The sequence below is a fragment of the Notechis scutatus genome, chromosome 4, assembly GCF_049901735.1.
Source record: "Notechis scutatus isolate UNSWTSFEM ecotype Mainland chromosome 4, rNotScu1.2, whole genome shotgun sequence".
Classification (NCBI taxonomy): Eukaryota; Metazoa; Chordata; class Lepidosauria; order Squamata; family Elapidae; genus Notechis; species Notechis scutatus.
The window spans coordinates 119316299-119340495 of record NC_142012.1 but is presented as its reverse complement, the minus strand read 5'-3'; the positions used below and the strand labels follow the sequence as shown (position 1 = coordinate 119340495).

Sequence of the window (24197 nt, the reverse complement as noted above, 5' to 3'; positions counted from 1 at the left end):
TTCTGCTCTCCTGGGTATTACTTGACAGTTGGTGTCTATAGTCAAGGAAACTTTGTTACATTGGCTCCAAATACAATTCAAAGTAAAAATGAAACCTAAACAGTTTTATATGTTTATATGGTTATCCAGTTTCAATATTTAAACTGCTTGCTTGCTCAATTTGTAAATGTGAAAGTAAAAAGCTTTATTTTTTCCCCTCATTTTGATGTTAATTTACTTTTAACCAGTTTTTATAGATTTGTTTTTATGGTTTGATGGTGCATATTGTATGTTTTATTGTAAAATAATTTTCAGCAAATTGAAAGACCTAGTAGGAAAAACAACAACAATAGAATCTTTCTGCACAGCATTAGTTATTATTTTATTTATTTTAATAGATTCTGGAAACTCTTTTTTCATAAATTTGTCTGATTCTTCCTTCCGTTAACACCACTGTATATAAGGAAATATATCCAGAGCCACTTTTTCCTCTTATTATATCTTGTTTTATCATGAATTGTCAAACTGTCATCAAGTCTTATATAGTAATTCTAATTAATGCAATGGAAAGAAGCAAATGACACAATTTTTCCCATTAGAAATGATAGCAAACAACTGATGATAAACTTTCACAATCTGATATTTTCCTGTTATGTTGGTTTGACATATCCATAATTCCAAAGGAAATAAAGAATGTACAGGTTAGGAGAAATGGTCCACAAATTTTCAGAACAATTCATTTCACTGAGAATAAAAGTGGAAAGGATAAAGGAAAAGAAATGAAAAATAACTTTCATTCATCAGAAAAGGTTGACTTTGTTTATGTGTTTAAAATCAATACTCCAATATCTCTAGTTTCCCTTAAGATCAAATAAATCTTTTGCTTTTTTACCCAATATTTACAGCAGCATGAGATTCTGCCTTTGGGTAAATTGCTGCTTCAGTGAAAGAGTAAGTTGGGTGGGACAGACTCCTTCTGTCTTTCAGCAGGAAATTTCTGATTACTACAACCTAAACTGCTTTCTTGACATGGCTAAAAACTCTCAAAGAGGTTTTTTTTCTTTATAGCCATTGTTGTTTAATTATTATTCAACAGCTATGTATGTTTTAGAAAATATTACCAGTGCTTAAACTTCAATTATTAAAGTCTAGCTTTAAGGAAGGTGAAAGGAAATAGAAAATGAGGACATATTCTAGGAAAGGCAGTACAAAGATTTCTGCTTGATCTAAAATTTTGATGGGATACCAAGCAGTTTTAATTAGCATTTGGCACCGTATTATTATTTTTTAGGGTTGTAGGTAAGTAATAAAAGCATACACATGCTTTTCCATGTTAAAAGTAATGAAATCTGGAAATTTAAATTTGCACCCTTATTTCAGATAATAGCCCATATAAAGAAGTTATTTCACATTTGCTAAAATATAATACACATGTTTACTGAATGCTTACTGAAGGCAAGAAAGAAAGGTCACAAATATGTGGTAAAACTATAACAAAAAATCCTGAATCACTGATCTATACAAAGGTACAGTGATCAATGTAGAACTGTAACTTTTAGCAAATAAAGTTATATGTGCCTCAGAAAGTATTGTCAATAACAATGTTCACGGGGTAGACAAAATACAAGCAAAACTGCTTAAAATCTCGCAAGCTGGTGCTCTTAAAGTACTGAGCATGAATTAAGGAAACTTAGGCAAAAGATTGTGACAAATCTAAACAAAATAATAATTGCCTAGAAAGATACAGATTATTAATGGAATGGTATTCTTGCTTATAAAATGTCTGTAAAATTTGTATCATTTAAAAATTTGAATGAAGAAAATTAATGCCTTTGAACTGTCATGTTGGATAAAATTATTGTGAGTACCTTGATAAGTAAGAGGAACATATCATTCAATAACAGATTAAAAAAAACAGGTAAGGAAATCACGGATAGTGAAGTATTTTGCATACATAAAGAGGAAGCAATATTAAAACTTTGGAAAAAGTCTTGAAGTTCGCAAAAATTGATGGCAATTAAAAAAAAAGATCAACAGGATCTCTGAATCCTATATACCATTACTGATATCATGAGCATGAGAAGAACTCATTTACTGAAAGACAGTTCTTGAGTATGATTGTCCATCAAAGTGTTGGAAGTTACTAAATGATTGAGCAATAATTATAATTAAACATCATGACCAAAGAACATTATGACATGAGAATGTTGAATATAGCCCATACATATTTTAGTGCAAAAACAAAATCACTCCAATGTTATACTGTATTTAAAAACTGATTTTTGTTTTTTAAAAAACTTTCCTTGTTAATAGTTAATAATCGGGTAGAGTATCTCAAAATGCTTTAAATAGAAAAGATGTCTTCACATATAAGTGATGTCTAAAGTGAGTATATGGACAGCAGAGTCATGTACAACGGCACTACTTCTTTGCAGATTCAAGTATAGTTTTCCTTTAGATCTTCTGGATAAACACCAGATCTTGAGTGAGGGCAAGGGCAGAGTACAAGGAAAACAAATATGTAGTGAGCAATGCCACTATACCTAGCCCCATCTGTAACAAACATCCTTACACACTTGTTAGATATGTCTCCAAATAGCTCTTTCAAGTATGTGTATTATTAAAAAGTAGCATCCCTACCCAATTGTGCCTCTTAGTGAAAATGGTAGAATGAATTAAAAGGAATGGCTCATTATAAATCAGAATATTCATTCAAATATTCAACAGAGAGTCAAAGAGAAAAAAATATAAAGAATAAAATAAATAACCCACCCATATAGACATTTATACGTCTTACACATATACTTATTTTCTATCTTTTCTACTTGATTTTTTTCCTCTTCCTGTTCTTTCTCTTCATTTATTCTTACATGCTCATCATTCATAGCAATCTTAGCAATTGGCCAGAGAAATCAGAGTGAAGGAAATGGTTTCTGCCAAGTTCAATGTCAGCCAATATTCCTTCTATCTAGGCAATCAACAGATGCGACATGACTAGTCTGATCACATCAATTTCAATCCAGACTGCTATGAATACCAGCTTCATAAAACAAAGGCTTTCTTTCTATCTTTCCCTTTCTTCTCCCTCCCTCCCTCTCTCTGAGCTATAGGACATCTTTACATAATGCAGCGGAACCACTACTTAATCTGATGGTAATAGAAGATAACAGTTTTTCAACAACTTGCCAAAGCTCACAGGGGATTAATATATCGTTGTGAAAGAAATTTTCTTCACTGTAGTCAAGAAATGCCCTGCTTATTCACCCACACTTGTCTGCTTTTAAACACTGACCTTTAAGACTTCTCCAGGTTTACTGAGAGTGCTTACTATTTATAGTTGCTCAAAATAGGATGTCAAGACAATCAGTCCACCAAAATTTCTTTAATGTTCACAAAAGTATCCTTTCAAATACTAGGTTGGTGGGGAAAGTACAACGGTAGTCTTTATTGTGCATGTAGGTAGACTCAGGTATGACTTTTCTTCGAAAAAATTCTGGGTCATTTCTAGAGTGTCTGAACAATGAAACATGGGACCCGTGCTCAGTTAGATCCATGCCAGTACCTCATGCAGAAGTAAGGAGAGAATTAGTGTACTTAAGTAACAAGGTAGAATAAACAACTCTGTAAGCTTGTGCACGTATATTTTTGGCCTACCACTCATCAACACATGAAAAGATTTTCAATTTTTGTTTTAGGTGAAGAAACGTATAAGCGTGTAGAAATCACTTCATGCAAATCTAAATATTTAAGAGCTGCCTATATATTCAGCAGTTAAATGCAATTGATCGGAATGTGCTTTTGTCCTGTCTTAGGGGTGAAGGTAGAGGTGAGTGCTGATGAAAGCTATCTATAGATGTACAAATCAACATCAGTACTACAATTGTGCACTGATATGTAATATTGATATATAATACTGATTGCAAAGATTAATGTAACTCCGGGGAAATATTATTTTGTATATTCTTTCCCCGTAGAGATTACACTACACATCCAATTAAATTTCCAGTTACAGATCAAGGACACTTTCAACCTTAGCTAATGATTTTCATGAGATGAAAATACATACTGTTTTCACATACCTCATACAGGTCTATCATCACATTGCCTTCTAGGTCTCGACTACTTTTGACATTTTCTAAAGCCAGGGTAAAGTAAATCCCCTGGGTATCAGAGATATAAAGGTTGTATGTATCATTCTGGTTCCATTCCTGAACTGCAGCAAACACTTGATTCTCATCAGTGCTGATAAGATGCATGTCCTGAGGGAGAAAGCACGGAAAGACATTATGGTTGGCATTTCATTTGTCACTGTTCCAAGGACAAGGCAGGGTAATCCTCTAGAAGCCAAACTCACAATCATTATTGAATCTAATCAGACATCCAAACCAATTTACTTGCATACACACATATCCATATTTTACAGATTCTTTGTTCTGCTAATATATGCAGAGTTATAATGAAATGAAATCACATAAGTGAGCATGTATATTAGTCATTGTATTGTATAGCAGTAATGAAAATGAGTGTATTTGTTGCACAAAATGTCAAAATTTACAGTTAAGACTCTTGTTGCATTATGGATGGGGATTTTCAAAAAAAATCCAATCTATTGTATTTAAAATTGAGAGTAAATTCACGCCTTCATAAACTTGATGTTGCTTTACACCACAGCTGTGGAATTTAATTGTAATCCATTTCATTTAATTTCCTATACTACTGTAACTCATAAACATTCTTTTTTTAAAAACAAAGTTCTTAAAAACTTCACAGTATGGCATTATCTTGTTATCACCCAAAATATAAGTCTACATTCTCCATTTTTGATTAGTCCATGTCTGCTTTTTACATTTATGTATGTGTATACATATCTGTTGTGGCCCCGATTCCCGAGCCTATGCTGTCAGAGGAAGAGGACCTGGAAGATGAAGAGGAGGAACTGGGAATGCCTTCCTCCCCAGGACCTTCCTGTCTGGCAATGCCTTCCTCCCCAGGACTTTCCTCCCTGGTAATGCCTCAGGTTCCATCAGACAACCGAGAGGAACAGCCTGAGATTAATCAGGAGGAAGGCATATCAGAGCAGCCCCTGACAGGGAGTAAAGAGGAAGAGTGTTGGCTCGATCCTAAGCAGCGTCTTCTGATTTTCTGTGAATAAAATTTTATTTGCTATCAGTTCGGACTTGGCAGGCAGGACATGTTGGAATGCCAAGAATATTATCAGTTCCAAAGAATTAACTCTGTGAAGTCTGAGCCAGCTTGCCTGTCTGTGTTTGTGTGAGTTTGTACTCTTTCATCTTTTCGGAAAGAGGAAAGGCGAGACAGAACACATATCTATGTTTTATTTCAGAAACTGTGATGATAGAAGCAACAAAACTGTTACAGAATCTGGTAGTCCTGCTAGAAATACTTTGAAACCTCCTCCCAGAGGGGAGCAACAAAAGCAGGCTGTAAAGTGGATGTGTGGGGTCTCCAACAATGCTGTGTTGACAGGCAGTACTGTGTATCTCTGTGCTGTGATTGAATATTTGAAGTAAAGTTTACCAAACCTATATGATCAGTAATCTGCTGCAAAGACAAAGAGAATAGGCTTCGTCATAAGATGAGCCAAAACCATCAGGCATAGATCATACTACCCAAGATTCTGCATGCAATAACCCACCACCCACTCCACCCCCCCGGGAAAAAACCTCAGAGTGACAGTCCTGTATTTACTTTGCTGGGAGATTGAGGATGCATTGTTTAAAATAGAAAGAGCAGCTAAAAGTCTGTTTAGCCTTAATGAACACAGGCAATGTACGTTCTGCACTTGGTTGAGTTTGTGCTCAGAAGTTAACTCGGGCTGAATATAATTTGTAACCAGATAGGAATTTAGCAAATGGAAACTCACTTGCTTCATGGTGTCCTTGTCAGCTCCCGGGGTGGGGTGGGGACACAGTTTACTGACAGGTGCTGGTGAAGAGGAGATTAACTTTACCTGCAAGATTCTGATTCTATGGTTAATCCATGGGCTCAAAGAGATGTTGGATAAACAGTTGCCTGTCTTCTTCTCTTGCCACCTTTCAATACCTGCTATACTTGGAATATCTGTCAGAGCTGATAATAAAAGTGAAGAGAGATGTTTCTTTCTTCTTGAAATCTCATAATCCCATGGAGCAGCTTTGGATGATTACAGGCAGTACAGAGGAACAATGATTTTTGAAGGAATCAGAGTCTCCTATTGTCAAATGCAGAATGGACCTGGAAACTGTTGATCTGGGAAGGGAGATATGTCCTCAGCAACCTAAAATGGTTAATGAGATCTGACCAATTGCCAGATCCTGACCACATCATTGACTATATCAAGGAGGCACTATATTTTTTTTATAGAGGCATGATTGAGAGTATTTTAATAAACTGCATCACTGGTTTGGTGGCAGCAGTGCCTCAGATAGAAAGTCCATATAGAGAGTGGTAAGAACAGTGGAGAAAATTATAGGAAGCTTGCTTCCCGTTGTTCAGGATTATTGTTTATAAGTGTTATGTGCTTTTAGCTCATAGCATTGTTGGAGACCCCACACATCCACTTTACGGTCTGCTTTTGTTGCTCCCCTCTGGGAGCAGGTTTCAAAGTATTGCTAGCAGGACTACCTGATTCTGTAACAGTTTTGTTCCTTCTATCATCTGTCTGGTAAACTCACAAGATTTGTTTTTCTCACCATGTACATTTATACATCCAAACTAGAATGTGTTGTTTCTCTGTGTCATATAATATATGTGGGTATACACTTACTTACTTACTTACTTACTTACTTACTTACTTACTTACTTACTTACTTACTTATATTTTTGTCATGTTTATGTAGTATATATTAGAGATGGTGATCCTTTGAGAGCTGTATGCAACGAAATTTCATTTTAATGTATGCTGATTAATGTACATTTAAAGTGACAATAAAGTTATTCTAAGTCTGTTCTAAATTGTTAGCAAAACAACATCAAAAGATGAAAGACAGCTGTTGATAAAACAACTAAAGATATGTCCAAACTGCCTCTGGGGGGAAGAAGGGATGTTAATGGGGCATCTTTGTGTAGTGGTTAGCAAGATGTGAAGTTGAGCTCTTATAATCATAATTGGTTTAAACAGTTTTATAATTGGCTCCACCTCTCTGTTAAGATCTTATATTTGCAATTTGAAGATAGTGAAAAAGCAAGGAGAAAACAGTTTCACAGTTGCAGAGTTTGGTGGTTCTACTGTATAGATGACCAAGTTCTTTCTCTCTTCTAGGTGTATTCAACCAGTTTTGAGAAGCAATACTTAGTATTCCTGGTAGTTGTGATTGTACATTGTTTATCTGCCACTCTTTCCACCATTCTTCTTTTTCTCAGTCTATATTTTACTAGGCAAAAGAACTGTCAGCAAACTTGTCATGGACAACAACTGCTACTCAAGTGCACTACATAATAACGCCCTTGTTCTTTCTGTCAGATTCAGCAATTTGTCTGTTGTTTCTGCTGGGCAAATCACGCCATGAAACATGTTTCCCACTGACATAGAGGAGTTAAGTAGAAGAGAAGGCTGGGAGAGGGAGATAAAAGGCAAAAAAGAAAGGAAGAAAAGCAGGTTCAAATTTAATGGGTGTAACCCCCAGCCTCCATCCTGACAACAACCATGATGGCTTTGTTTTAAGCCTGCCTGGAAAAATGTGGTATCGCTAGCCCTGAAAATATCCCAGCCTCAGCACTGAAGGACAGTTCACATTAACATGCAGCACATTTATCTGACCTTTGCACTTTCCTAAAGAGGAAACAAAGCTCAATATTATGTGCATCATTTGAATTGGGCATATGAAAAGAACTAAAGTCTTGCGCTTTCTGAATCACCATGAAATTGCAAGTTCCCCTTTGCTCACTTGATATGGGGAATGTAAACTTTTTGAAAATTTAATGAAGGCAGTCTAGGATATAATTAATCTAGCTGTTGAAACCGTAGGTTATTTTGAGAGTTTATTTTTTAGAGAAAGAACTCTCCTTTTTCACTTTTCTTCCCTAGCATACTAGTTTCTGTTGCCCTCATAACTTGATTAAAATGATTCTTTCCATAATTACAGAAAATGTACCTTGTTTTCTCCCTCTCTGTCTCTCTGTGTGTGTCTCTGTCTCTGTCTGTCTCTCTGTCTCTGTCTGTCTCTTATGCTAACATACTTCCTTATTCCTTATTGTCACGAAATGACTATGTAAAATTATTTTGGAATGTTATTGTCTAAGCAATCTAATATAATTTTTTTAAAAAGTCAATTAAAACATAATATTGTATTGATGTTATCAACTTAAAGACAAGTATCTTGATGTACAAGCTATAAAACAATCATTATTTATTTTTACTTGCAGACAATTAGTTATGTTCCCTTGGAAAATGGCTGGTTCACATAACATTCTTAATCTGCTTATGAAATTTACACTCTGGTTTGCATTGAATCATAGACTAATCAATAAGCCATGCAGAAATAAAGCCAAGCTATGACTGATTGTATAAGTAAAGCCAGGGGATTGTTAGTCTTTCTGATTAAATGCATCAATCCAAATAGACTTGGGAAAAAAGATGGCCGACAATGTTGCAATAAATACATTTATTCTAGGAGTTTACTTAATTAACAATAGCTCTTTAATGGTAGAAAGAAAGCTTCTAAACTAGGTTAGTTGGTAGGAACCAATATTTGATTTCTCAGTGCAGTTTTTTTTTCAAATTATTTTCAAACTAAATACAGTGAATTGGAACCCAAATATTTATAGAAAGTTTTATCTCAGAAACTTAAAACAGTCAGTGTTGTAATGAAACATTTTGCATCTATTTAACATTTTCAATAGAAAATAATATATTTGTCAGATAGTGTTAAGTGATGTATTGTATACATAACTACTTTTGTATTTGAATCTTTCTATTGAATTATATCTGTACAACTTTATTATTTGTACAGTAGCAAGAGCTGAAACTAAACGTATACAGATGCTACATTTCTTGATGTTTTTTATAGTTTGAGAGTGATGGGCATATCTAAATGCCAAAGTACCTGGCACCAAATAGACCTCTTTATATGCTTATCATTCTTAATCCAAATCCATGGACTAAATGAATGATAATAGCCAACATCCATTGACAGGAGTTATTATGCATGATAATCTTAATGAGGTTTGCAAGTCAGCATTTTCAAATGCTGCTGCCTGATGCCTAGAATAATTATTTCACTATGACCACATGAAAGGCATCATATTTTACTATTTCCTTTTACCTAAACCAGTAGAAACATCAAGACAAGAAATCCAGAGAAAAAGTTACTTTGTCTCAGTAGTAAAATTCTATACTAAAATCCCATAAGCTGCTATGGTACTAAGAACCCTTTACAGCATTGATTTTATTTGGAGAAAGTAATTGAGCTGAAAGAGATTAAAGACTCTCTACCGATAAAAGGCCGTGCTTGTTTCATTTCCTTTTGACTGTGTTGTGCTTTGTTCATTTTTAATAAAGGCAGCCACCTGCTTTGATAATAGCATCCTAAACACACTTTTCTCACTGTGTCTCCGTGCATACAGATTTAGAAGCTCATGCTTTGAAGTTGTGTGAGCTTGTAATGAAGCACCTTGTTGCCTTAAATATTACCCTGCAGGTGGATTTAACATCGGCTGCTCCTTGAAAAAGGTGACAGAGAGGGACCCTTGGGGCTCGTTAGAGAAAGCATTATCCTACTTCGGAAAAAGTTGCTTAGAAGATATTTAATTCAAATTACTTCTATAATGAATTATATTAGCTAATAAACGCTCATGCACAAAGAGGGAAGAAAGATATTTTTAGTTATTATGGGCCTGCATAAGGAGGCATAAAATTATTCCACCTTGTCTATGACACATGGGGAATGTTTTGCTCTTCCTTTTGGTTCCTTTTACTTTCTTTATTCTTTGCCAATTTAAATTCCAGATACTCTAAGCAACAGCCTTTTCAAGAAGATCAACATTTCTAAACCCTCCCAGCCAATCAACACAATCCAATTAGGTAAAGTAACAAGTACCATATTAAAAATATCAAAATTACTTATCTTTGTATTTAGGAAAAGGTTTTATGAAGAATTTGAAAGCAAGAACATATCTAACATTTCCTTTCATCATTAAACTCATTATTTTAGAATGTAACTATTGTCATTTGAAAGGAAGGTTGAGGGAAAGAGATCTGCAGAAAAAAATATATAATTTTGTTTTCTGGCCACCTTGGCTTATAATGTAAATCATTTAATTTTAAGTAAATATAATCCCAAAGAGCTATTTTTCACTTCCACTTAAAACCAGTAGGTGCATGGGAAGATGGGAAGACCACATTCCCACCCTTTATCCTGTTTTTTTTCTAGCCATGCACCCAATCAGCTGACAGAAAACCTCTTACCAGCAGTGGTCTTTGAAGAAAAAACAAGGGAGCAACTTGGATGAGAGCAAGCAAGGTAGGGCTGGTTAGATGGTACCAATGAGAGGTATCACCCATCATCGGTACCATGTAACCAGCCCTACCTTGCTTGCACTCATCCAAGTTGCTCCCTTGATTTTTGACATACCAGCATGGGGAGCAATGGTGCAGTATTCCATGTAGTCCACCACTCCCTTTATTCCACTCATCCTATCAAAGTGGCCAAGAAGTAAAAGGAGAGTCAGCAGAAATGTTTCACTGAGTCCTACAAGGGAAATGGCATGAGTCTACATTATATGTGGAAAGAATGACCCCATGGATTATGGGTTGCACAATATTATATTAAAACAGCAGAACCTACTGCTAGATAAGACACTCCATGTAATCTAGAAAGTGCCATTTAAGAGAACCACAACAGGTGAGTTTTGTGACAACAGATACTGTAGCCTTGCAGATTATTGTCTTTCTTGGAACAGTACTACAAGGGGACTACTTTTAAATAGAGATGTGAAAAATATATGCCATAAATTGGTATGATAATGGGCTTTTGAAAAGCTCAGGTATGATCTTCTGTCATGCGATTATATATTAAGGAATGGAGATCCATATAATTTGTCCTTCAATAGCTTAATTTTTGCAGAAAATTTGTTTGTTGAAATATGTTCATTATATTCATAGAAATTACTTACAGAAAAGTATGTTTTGGAGTGTTTGTGTTATTAGATAGTATATATATATATGTGTGCTTCAAGCTTTTCGAGAGTTTCCACGCCTGAAGTTGTGCTTTTAAAGTTGGGTTCAGCAGAATTCATCTGCCATCATCAGGCTTTGTATGTGTCCGCCTGACGGACGGACACAATACAGAAGCCTGATGATGGCAGATGAGATTCTGCTGAAACGTTGCTACAACTTTAAAAGCACAACTATAATGACGGGAAAATACCCAACAAAGCTGAAGGCCATACATGACAAGTACCCGCGAAAACTTAAGAAAACATATATATATATATATATATATATATATATATATATATATATATGGTTTCTAATACGGCCTCCCCATAGGATCCAGCATGTTTATAGGCATGAATGAATTAAGCCCCTCGCCCCAAATTAGGCTTTATTAGTGCCAGTGCACTGCTTGCACTGGCACTAAGCGAAAGCTGTTAGCCTGAAGATGGCGAGTGGCACCCCGAAATGGTGCTGCCTGATACTTTGAATCTACGCGAGAAAGCCCGAATAACCAAAGATCCACATACAAATACCCGCGAGAACCTCAGAAAACATATATATATATACATATATATATATATATATATATATATATATATATATATATATATATATATATATATATATGTATATGTATATGTATATGTATATGTATATGTATATGTATATGTATATGTATATGTATATGTATATGTATATGTATATATATATATATATATATATATGTATACAATACTTTGTCTTTTCTCTGAGCAAACCTTGGATTATGTGTTATTACTTTTTATTTTATTCTAACAGCAGTCCTATGAGATTGATTGGCTGAATGTAAGTGACTGACTGTAAATGGTCTGCTGATAATGGATCTTATATGGAATCTTTCTGATTATATCACAATATGTTAAGAATACTACACTAGATAAATATGAGTGATAGCTCATTTATGATAGAGTGATACAGTTTGGTCTAGCAGAGACAACCAGTTAACTAAAAAGCTTTCTCGGTGACTTTGAGCCAGTCATACTCTGTTAGCTCAAAATGTTTGACTCAGATGGGAATTCTTGTAATAGACAATGGATCAACACTCAATTGCTCCAAAAAAAGCAGGCCATGTATGTGCGTGTGTGTGTGCGTGCGTGCGTGAATGTGTGTGCGCACGCACACAAACACGCACACAGAAATATAATACATTTCTTCAGAGAAATTTATGTTGAGCAGATACCAGAACCATGCTCATAGAGACAACATGGAAATAAAATTCCCTAAATTAGAAAAGATTGTAAATAAACTGATAGATAATTGCTATTGTTGTTTAAACACTTTTTAACAAAACCAAATAAAATTGGAGCTACTGGATTATGGTTTTACTAATTGGGATATGGCATTGTGATCTGGGGTTGGAATTATGGTTTTACTGGGACTATTGTTTTACCAATATGCACCAAAAAGGGCTCGATTTAAAGCGATTCATAAGGCAAGGTAATTCAAGAAGTCCAAAACTGATTTAAAAAAATGTATCCTCACATTGTAATCAGGTATTATGGGTTTCAACTCGATAATTCAATTGTTTATTGAATTTTTCACAGAAAACTGAAATGGTGGATAGATGGTGATTAAAATTTTTGGAAAGTTTGACTATCTCACTATAAACAGCCTTATTCAAAATAGTCTGCATAAGCTCCACTGTGGCATTTCCAAATGGCCTTTACCACATTCATTACAATATTTGGCTATAAAAGGCTTTGTTGACTTTTTAAACATGTCTTACAAATAAAAACTTGTCTCATGATGATGTGATTCAACAGAATAAGTCCTCCCATGTCATTTGACCTACCTAAGAATTCAGTCTATCCCATAATCTCTTAAAGGTGATTAATTTCTGAAACCTCTCAGTTCAAATATTCTTAAATTTTATAACCATAACTTTTAAAACCTAATTAAGAAAGGGGAGAAAGGATCTAGTTTCAAGATGAAAGTTTAAAAACCTATATTCCTAATAGTTGTAGTCAAGAATATTGATCTCATTATGAGTGGACATCTTGGTTTCATTTAATTTCCTGTAATATGGACCTAAGTCACAACATATCAAAAAATTCAGACCTTGAATCTGACAAGCAATTTCATAAACTATGTTCCCAGACCATGTTACAATGCATCAAAACATTTTGTATGGGGAACAAAAGTCCTTAACAATCATTTTTTCTGTCCTTCAAGTTTTTTAAAAAAAGAAAAGCCTTGCGATTTTGTTTCCTTTTCCTTTTTAAATTTTTTTAAATGAAATAAGCTTCCTCTTGATTGATATATTTTACTAGGATCCTTTAAAAGGCTATGTAATACGTGTTCTTTCAGGCTCCATTGCTAATTTTCTATTTTTACAAAATTAGAGGCATACAGAAGTGTACTTTCTGAAGAAAAAAATCTCATTTAATTCCTTTAACTCAATGAAATATGGAAGCTAGCAGCACATCAGAAGGCCAAGCTTTTTAATAGAAAGCCTCAAAATGTCATTATTGATGAAAACGAATTACTAATTAGTAATTTCCACCAACTGAAAAAAAAATCAATCTGCATTTTGAACTGATGCCCTTGAATAGCTGCAATATTGATCTTAGAGAGTATTTTGCTTGATGCTTTAACATGTTCTTGAAAAATAAAGGGATACATGCACTGATTAAAACAATTCTGAGCAAATTGGCCACAAGTTGCAATTCCTCTGGTCTGTCATCTAACATTATATAAGAATATTGGAACCATGATAACTTACCTTTGGCAAAGCATATTTAGGAAGTTTCATCTGTGCAAAAGTATTTCTGCGGTAAGACACGTAGTAATGTGGCCGACCTCCAGATGTCAGCTGCAACATATAACATTGCTTTTCTTTATTATTTTAATTGAGGTGACTTTATCACTGTTTTCTCTCTCTCTTTTTTTAAAGCCATGTAAAAAATAACAGGTGCGTTATAAAGGGAAATGCAGTTATGTCACAACGGTTCCAGGATGGCAATGAAAATACAGCAGGAGATGAAATAGTCCTTATTCAGTTATGGAAAAAGACAGCATTAATAGGTATAAATTATGCAGACTGCCAAGGAGATGAAAATAGCAAATGAAATCTACAAATGTACAGAAGCAGCATTCAGCATCCCCAATTGCATAGGCAAAAATTGTAATACTGTACTCAAGTCAATACGTTACATGTAATATTCCCAATTTAGACAATGAGAAAAGCTTTTTTGTTCTAGTCAGCTTTGGAAAAAAATACTTTTTCTCCCACTCCAAGCCAAGGGCCCTAAGATTCTGATGAGTCGTAGATGGTACACCAAAGCTCTCCATAAAGTATTCCATTTGTGTAACAGTAATATTTACACATGCTACAGCCAGCCACTTCTTCCAGCAGGCCAAAGAAATGAAATAATTTTCAAGCAACAACCCATGAGACTGCCTGCCCTTTCCAAAATCCTGGAGGCCAAAACAAAAATCAATCTTTTTCTAGTCACACTGAGTGACAAAACAAACAAAAAAAAATCTGTAACAATTCATTAACAAACAATAGGAGAAATAACTATCTTACTGAACATGAAATAGAATTCTAGAACTTTGTTTCATTTTTATTAGCTTTCTTAAATAAAGTATATTATCTTTTTAAAAAAGTATACATTAAAATATGTTAAGAATGTAATTAAGAGCAATCTCAGTTAATGCACAATTCTGCTCTAAAAATATTTTCTATAAATTGCTGGAGTAGCAAGATACACACAAGAAATACCACAAGCTTGGGAAGGTTTAGCACCTCTGGTCAAACTCCACATTTCAATGAACTTTAAGTGAACAGACACTGACTTAGCCCTGACATCTTGAATAGGTATATATTATGTTTGTGCTGTTGCTTACAGACTTAAAACAAGAAAACAAGGAAAATGCAGAAGTTTAGAGTCTCCTCCGTGTCTCCTTCCTTCCTTCCTTCCTTCCTTCCTTCCTTCCTTCCTTCCTTCCTTCCTTCCTTCCTTCCTTCCTTCCTTCCTTCCTTCCTTCCTTCCTTCCTTCCTGTCAGTGTTGACTGGTGACTGTCTGGACACATCCTTGCAAGATTGTGGAAGTGGTTGCCATTCCTTCTTCCTAGGGCTGAGAGAAAAGTGCTGGCCCGGGGTCACCCAGCTGATTTTATGCCTAAAGCAATACTAGAGCTCACTGTCTCCTGATTCCTAGCCTATTGCCTTAACCACTACACCAAACCAAAATACACTATACTCTCTTATAGTTAAGAAATATTCTATACCTCCTTGCACATATTGCATTTTTGAGATTTTCCCGACTTCAGATATACTGAGGGGGCTCTGAAGGGCATACAGCTGATTTTGCTGTCTTACTGAAATGCCCAACCTTTTCAATTTCTTCATTGACTGTGAGACATTAGCTCTAGGATATAAAAACGGTTACAGGAACTGGGCTTAGCTAGTCTAGTAAAGAGAAGGACCAAGGGAGACATGATAGCAGTCTTCCAATATTTGAGGGGCTGCCACAGGGAAGAAGGGGTCAAGCTATTTTCTAAAGCACCTGAAGGCCAGACAAGAAATAATGGATGGAAACTGAACAAGGAGAGAATTAACCTAGAAATAAGGAGAAACTTTCTGACAGTGAGAACAATCAACCAATAGAACAGTTTGCCCTCAGAAGTTATGGGAGCACCATCACTTGAGACTTTCAAGAAGAGATTGGACTGTCATCTGTCAGAAATGGGGTAGGGTCTCCCACTTGGGCGGGGGGTTGGACTAGATGACCTACAAGGTCCCTTCCAACTTTGATTATCTGTTATCTGTTACATATAGTTGAATTCATTCTTCTTTTCATATATATTATTTCCTATGTTACTACTATCACATGATTTCAAATAATATTGCAGCCCATCTTATGCTTAATGATTCCAACATATTTTTTCACCTTTTCTCCCAAAAATTTTCTATGTGCTTATAGCCAAATATGTCAATTTTTGTTTGAACAGTCCAAAGCACTTTCTTCCAAAAACATTTCAGGCTTATTGACATGTTTTTGTTTGCGTATTTTAGATGATAATTTTGGATTGAGGAAAAAAGGTCTTCTGAGAATCCCCCCATGCCAATTATTGTTGCATAAGTAACATTATATTGTGAATCTATTTGGTGTGAATTAGCATTTTCAACAGATTATTTGCGGTGACCTGTACATTTTGGTTTACAGTTCTGACAAATTTGGGGACTTTTACCCCAAAATTGAGATAAATAGCTAATATATGTTCAAATTGGCAGAATTTAAGTTAAATTGTACCATGTAGAGGTTGTCAGAGCATCTCTTCACTTACGGATTTTCCTTTATACTATTTAATCAGGCTTTAGGTTTCAGAACCTATAGTGATTTATGTCTTCCTTCTTTCTTGCAAAGCAATCACCTGTACTTCTATTCATGTCTCTTTTTCTTTGCTTTATCTTTCTGGGTTTGTCCAGCTGTGAGGTTCCACATGGCTTCCTCATGGTAATTGATTTTTGTTCCCCAGAATGATTTCTTCAACTGGTGATGTAGATGATCACTTTGTCTGCTTCACATTACTCATGCCAGCTTCTGCTGCAGTTCTTTTGTAATCTTATTGGGGCCTTTCTCAATCATGTTGCTCAGTATTGCCAACAGAGTATTCATAGCAATTGGAGGTCAGCACTAGTATACAATCAACAGTCCCTTCTACCAAGGTTGTGAAAGAGCTGTGCAAACAAATGTGCCACACTGCGTGAGAAAGATTATTATCACCATTTGATCAGGATGCTTCTACAGGATAAGAATGAAGAAATCACATGCAGCCTCCTGGTATATTGAATGATAAGTGGGAACAAATACACAAGTAGGTTACTTAATCTTAGCCCTTAAAAATATACACTATGCATGTTCAAAAGTATGTCTCTCTTTTACACATGGATAAACAAAAAAATAAAAGTCAAAACTATGAATATGTAAAACCTGTTAAGTGTACACTAAGGTCTGATTCATTATTAATCATGGATGTGTGAAACAATGAATGAAATAACAAATAAAGAGTTTTCCCCATATTTTCCATGGTAGCCGAATTTATCACACTTTTTTCTACAAAAAAAAAAAAAGAAAGAAAGAAAGAAAGAAAAAGAAATGAGGCAATGTATTGTTCTACCCCTCAGAAGAGTTGATATTTATTCTATTTGGAAGGAAATGATACTCTCAGAGAACTTAGAGGCTAGAGTGGTACAGCTGACAGCATTTGGTAACACGTTCAGGATTTTCTACCTTTAGCCCACTTAAAAATTCCTGGTTATAGACAATCCAGCTTCAAAATATATATGCTGATGCAAGCCAGGAACCTCAGCCTCAAGAAATACTTGAAAGACAGATAATTTATAGCTCATCTCCACTTTGCCAGCACTTTATTTCCTCCTGCTTGTTATGATGGGGATAGCAGCAGGAAGATAATGAAACTTAAAACTATTCAGATATATTCTCTGGCTTCCACCTGGAACATAGCTCAGCTGAATATATCTAATTTTCTTCCTTTTTCACAATAATAGGAGCCCACACATGACAATCATGCCTGATTAGTCTTATCTCAAGCATTCCCTTTCTATATCTCCATTCTATCTCTAAAGAGAGACTCTATCTTGTCCCATTTCAAACTAATAAAAAAGAAAACCTTGATTGGTCTGTTGTAATGGTAATATTGGAACACTGGCATGCAAACTTAAAAACCTGTTGAAATATGAGAACATTTTTGGAATAGACAATGTGGAGAGCTGAGTGACAAGAGAAATTATTTCCATACACCTTGAACATAAGTTAGACCCCACCCTTCATGACCGTTGTGTTAACAGAGTACTTGAACCAAAGGCCAAAAAAAAAAACAATTAGCATCCCAATGGGAATAACAAATTGGGTGATGTCCTGAAATAGCTTGTACTCAAGCTATTTTGTTGCATCTGTTAGGAAAGGGAGTTTAACATTGAAAAAAAAATGATTTGTAATCAATAGAAGGGGGGAAAACTGTTTCAGACCTGAACAAATACATAATCATCTTGGACAATGAGAGAGTCGGAATCAATGTATCCAGGGAAAGGTTTGCTTCTTACAGCTTCAGAGCAGTTCTGCATCCTACAGGTGATGTACTGTGCATCTGAAAGCACACAAAGAAACACACATAAATATAAGACGATTCCAGCTATGGATATTCATAATCTTTTATGGGAAGTCCTCGACTTACAACCTTTCATTTAGTGACTGTCTGAAGTTACAATAGCAATGAAAAAAGTGACAACCATTTTCTACACGTGTCATTGCAGCATCCCCATGGTCAGCCTTCAGATGGGCAACTGATTCATATTTATGATGATCGCAATGCCCTGGGGTCAAGTAATCACCTTTTGCAACCTTCAATGAGGGATCCAGATTCATTTTACAACCATGTTATTCACCTAATAACTGCAGTGTTTCACTTAACAACTGTGGCAGGAAAGATTGTAAGATGGGACAAAACACTTTAAAACTGTCTCAGCAACAGACAGTTTGGGCTCAGTTGTGGTTGTAAGTTGAAGATTACCTATACTTAAATATTTCATATAGAGATCCCTGTCTGCAAAAATTAGTTACATTGTGATAGCCAATAAGAGAGCGAAAGTGCAATAAATAGGCACAACTTTTTCTTGCTTTCTTGTGACTTTTAGAGGATTTTTAGATAAAAAGAACCCCAATTGAATTTCTTTAAGTGTGCAAGAGAATAAAATAAATAAAACTGATTTTTTAAAAAAAATATCAAATGAATAGATAGCTGAAGTACACGTAGGAATGTCTATACCAGGAATGTCAAACTCATGGCCAATGGGCCAGATGCGTCACATGCTGGTCCTGCCTCCACCTGGTTTAGCAAAGGGGGAAAAAGTCCCAATACATCACGTGACATTGCAAGTTTGACACCCCTGGTCTATACTTTTGTCTGCTTTCTCTATTTTTTTTTAAATTGCAGGCCTAAAAATTAAATCATCAGAACCAGCAATTTATATTGTGTATTTTGTATCATTTCCTTTTTTCTTGAGCCATCTCTAGAGATTTGGCCAGATTCACTAGACTAAGCTAAAATCTAAATGGGCCTATAAGGCACATGAAGACTTAAACCCATTTTGAATGAAGTTTATGTTTTTTCCAGTGAACATTGGTTTCTTGAGTTTATGTGAATCTTCATGCTGTCTCGTAGGAGCAAGAAAGAATTGAAAAACATAGACCAAGAGTCAGAGAATAAAGCTGCCCAAGATATTAGAAATTGAACTTCATGACCTCTTCGGTATCTTTCCTTTTTTACAGAGATATAGCTCCTATGACTTGGAATACTTCTAAGTTATATCTAATGTTAACAGAATATATGAATGACTTTGTCTTTTTGGCTATGGTAACACATAAGTGGACTATTGCAGAAAATTCTGAAGGCTATGTGTTGACAGCAATGACTACATTTTTGAAAGAAAAAAGAATTGTCTAAGAAGAAAGTTAAGGGAAATTACATTTGAAAACATTTTTTTCAAGTGAAAAATGAACTACTGGTTATGTGAAGAATCAGCCCCCACCACTGCAGTGTTTTGTTTTTTGTTTTTTTGTTTTTTCATAAAAAAAGTTCTCCTAAGGACAAACAGCTTTCTTAATTCTTTTGGACATAGAGATGGTTCATAGTAATACTCTCCTAGGGAATTCCTGCCAGAGATTTCCACAGAGCATCGCATAATACAGCTTGATGAAGAAAGGGTCGGCCCTTATCCAGGGCTCACCATACCTGGAGAGACAGTCCAAAATAAACCAGTGAGGCAGTTTCACAAAGCAGATGGAGCCACAAGAGCAACAGGAGCAACGAGTGAGGCTGCAGCTGCAGCAGCAGGACTTCTCCGTTCGTCAGCTGGCCGCTCAACAGCTGAATGCCTATGGATTGAGCTTCCAGTTGGGAGGCTGCTGCAAGAGGTCTAGAACAGATGGGCTGTACTGGCCAGTTGATCACTTGCCAGCTGGCCCACTTAGATGGACGAGATGGGACTACTGTTGTTGCCAATGGTGTGAGGAGACAGAACATAGCTCCAGAAGGGGTGGGAAGAACTGTGGTTGCTGGAAGGCAGGGAAGGCTGGTACCACAAGTTGGATGACTGGGGGTATGTGACTGGATGACATGAGGGTGTGGTGCCTTCGGGTTGGGAGGCTGAAGCTCCCAGTGCTGACTTTTCAAGGGACTTTGATGTTCCTACTCACAGTGTACCAAGGCTTCGGACTGAAGATTAAAGACTGGTTTGCCCTACGTTGATGTGCTCTTTGTTATTGGGCATGTATGCTGTGGTTCTTTCTATGGTCTGACCTTGGACCATTGAGAGAAATATTCTTTCCCACAATTTATTTCTAAATTATGACAATAACTGAAGACTTTGCTAAATGTTGCTATTTTTTGGGGGGGAGGGGCTATGTTGCATTGTATTGGTAATGAATATGCTGAATATATTTTATGCCCTCTGCAATTATACTCAACTGATGTTCCCATGTATCTGTATTAATAGATATCCTACTAAGTTCTGATAAAGTTCTTATTCATAAAATACATCAAATGTTGACCGCATCATTATACAGCATATCATATCATTATGTTATGTTATATTATTATATTCAATTAGACATTCAGATGTAAGTAAAGAACTATAACAACATCACTATAATTTCACATTTTTGCTCTATATGTGGTGATCAGAAGCAAGCTGATAATTGCTTTCTTAAGACTTCAAAGTATTAAAAGGATTTCAGGAAAAGTTCAGAAAAATAATATAAATATTGGGAATATGTTCAGAATCTTATAACAATAACCTTTATTTCCTTAAGTTAGGTTCACCGGGAAGCCATGTAGCAACAATTATTCTTTTGATAGTTAATCCCTGTGGATACTTTATTTATCCAGTACCACAGGAAGCACCTAATTACTTACACTTAATTCATGCCAATTAATACATTTCATTGCTGAGATCTGGAATTTATTTATTTATTTCTCTAGCAGAGATGTTATCCCTCCCACCAATAATTCAGATGTTAAGTTCCTCACTGCCAGCATGCACATCTCCAGCAACAGCTGCTACTTTGATTGTTACAGCAACACTGGAAACATGCAGCATCCTGATTACAAAACTATATTTGGATTGTCTCACTGATAAGGTTAGGGTAGATCAGGGGTGTCAAACTCATGGTCATGGGCCAGATGAGTCATACATTGTCCATGCCCATCCCTGTTTTAGCGAAGAAAAAGTCGTGATATGTCACATGACAATATCTTGATGCTGTGAGTTTGACACCCCTTGTGTAGATGGAGTAGCTAAACTGAGAAAACTTTTGGTTTACTGAAATGCCCAACCTTTTCAATTTCTTCACTGACTGTGGGATATTAGCATTAGACAGCTAGAATGTGGAAAATTGTACCAGAGCTTACAAACATATTCATTTCAAGAAGATTTCCTGTCAAACAATAATACCAGACTAGAATAGGTCAGGAAGCATGAGGAAGCATTTCTATTGAAAGATGCATGAAGAATGCAGCCACCCACCACTTGTATCCTTGCCTTTTGATGTTAAGAAAGTCTCTGCATTATTTTACTTTCGAGAAACCTCTGGTGTACATGCCAATATTATTTGGATTTTATCTTATTCATCAGAAAGATACTAGAACAAATGTCATATTCTTTCTTTACCTTAATATGACATATACCATGTTATTCCACAGTTTCTAGGTTGCAGAGTGAATTCATATATCAAATTATAGAAAGATGACAAAAAATTTCAACCATGGTAATCCATCTTGGTCTAGATACATTAATATCCTTTAATGGTTATTTAATGCAACCTAGTGCAGTTTTGCTTCTATCTCTTAGAAGAGCTGGACTATATGGATGAAGCTGGTTCCCTGGGTCACTGCCTCACTCACTGGTACTCTACTTTGAAAGGCAGGGTCACATCTGTTACCTGCAACCAGTTGCCCTCAACCTCCACAGAAGAGAATAGTACGAGCAAGTCATCTTTGACACCCAATAGAAAATACTGTTAGGAAAAGAATATTGCATCCTGATTACAAAAGTAGATATGGATTGCTTGACTGATAAGGTTAGTGTAGATGGAATCACTAAATTTCATTTAATTGCACATCACACTGGCCAAAACAAAAACTGAATTAAGAAGGGCCACAATGGGCTAATTTAGTGTTGGATAGCTGAAGGAGATGTGTAATGGACTGTAAGAAAGAATCAGATTTATTATAGAATAAAAGGACTGTTTACTCAGTACATTCTCTGATATTTAATGATCCCAAAGAAATCTGAAATTCAGATACTAGTTTGGGTCTTGTGGTCCCACTGATCTTTTCAAAAACTTTATTGACTTAAAGGGTGGTTATGCTGAGAGAGCATCTTCCTAATACTATTATAACACTGATTCATATTAGTATGTCTTATTTAGGGCAAATAATTTTAGAAATATGGAAATTGACACCATATTCCAGTCTATGGTACAGAATAATAAAAATAAGCACAAATAGGCTGCAAAACAGTTTCTATTCCAAGGCAGTAGCTCTTTTGAGTTCTACTGTATAGTGCAGTGATGGTGCGGTGTTGGGGTTTTTTGGTTCAATGTGTGGAGTGTAAAGGATGTATGTTTGTGTTTATTTTCATGGTCATGATATGCACTGAAGATGGTGTTTGATTTCATTGTACGAGGTGCAATGACAATAAAGTAAACTAACTAATTAATTTCATCTGTTTATCAAAATAGAATAGATATTGAACGCCTGGGGCTGGGAGGGATTTCAAGATAGCTAGTGATGAATGGGAAAACCTTCTAAGCATCTCTAGCTAAAAATGTTGAAATATAAACACCGAACTTTATTTCATTTCTCATAATTATTCTTTCTGAACAATTCTTCTGGAGTTTGCAAAATGTTAATGTTAGATTAAAATTAAATATTTCAAATGTTACTACTGAATATTATTTAAATATAAGCTGAATACCACACATATATGCTATGTGTCCACTTTTTAATGGATCAGGTCTGCCACAGCTATCTTTCTGTTTCTCAGCTTGCTACATAGTATGGGAGGGAGGAAAGGTTTGGAACGTCAGACCAGAAAATAACAACAGATCAACCAAGATCATCTCAATAGGTGCTGGCCAGAGACTAGAAGGAGTTGCCAGATAGATGGCAGAACGCCTAATTGGACAATGTGACCTGTGACAATGAGAGAGGGAATTATCTATTCTTTAATTATACGGAAAACGCGGGAAATGGTTTTGTTTTCATGCATGCCAAAATTACGTACTCAATAAAACAGTTCTTTGAGAAAGTTGTTCATCTTGGAGTACTGAATTGATTGGGTTCATTACTCGGAACCTTGACACTATGTACAATATTAATGTACATTTTTAAAATTGATTGGCTACCTAAGGAATGAATGGCAGAATGTGCCCTAATACATTTCATTCTATCTTAAAGTACATGTGTGTATGTTGTAGAACAAGGTGGGGGGGGGTCAAGCTGGTGGCCCATGGACTGGATGCATCACGTGGAGGCCATGCCCACCCCAGCTCTGCAAAGGCAAAAAAGTCATGATGTGTCATGTGACATCATGTTATGTGATCAAGTTTGACACCCGTGTTGTAGAGAAACAAAAAAGTACAATTAACAGTGACATTTGAAATTTAAAATTTGAAAATCTTTATCCATCGATACTTGAACAAAGCAAAATAACTTTTCCTCCTAAAGTAACCTTCTTAATATTTTGTCCTTCAGATGTGTTATGATTGAAATTTTCAAAATTCCCATCAATTGGTTATTCCAGCTGAAAATTCCACTGTTTTAGTCCAAATATATCTGACAGCATCAGTTTGAGCAATATCTAAGCACTGTACATAGAAAATAACCAGTAAATCTTATTGTCATATATAGTGTGAGCATATAAATACAATAATTAAGCTATTACAGCAATCATAGGCTGTAGATAAAATGGTCAACGCTGAAGATTTTTGAATG

The 24197-nt window shown here is 35.6% G+C and overlaps 1 protein-coding gene across 5 annotated transcripts in view; it reads right to left on the bottom strand.

Annotated features, from left to right (window-relative positions):
• LOC113412787 (VPS10 domain-containing receptor SorCS1) overlaps nt 1-24197 on the bottom strand; it is a 432049-nt gene that overhangs the window by 86131 nt on the left and 321721 nt on the right. For all 5 annotated transcript variants that reach the window (XM_087964588.1, XM_087964591.1, XM_087964587.1 and 2 more), the window contains exons 7-9: nt 18172-18290; nt 13896-13985; nt 4059-4238 (exon numbers count right to left, since the gene is read on the bottom strand). In XM_087964588.1, coding sequence (XP_087820714.1) covers nt 4059-4238; nt 13896-13985; nt 18172-18290 — 389 coding nt within the window. The remainder of the gene's footprint in view (nt 1-4058; nt 4239-13895; nt 13986-18171; nt 18291-24197) is intronic.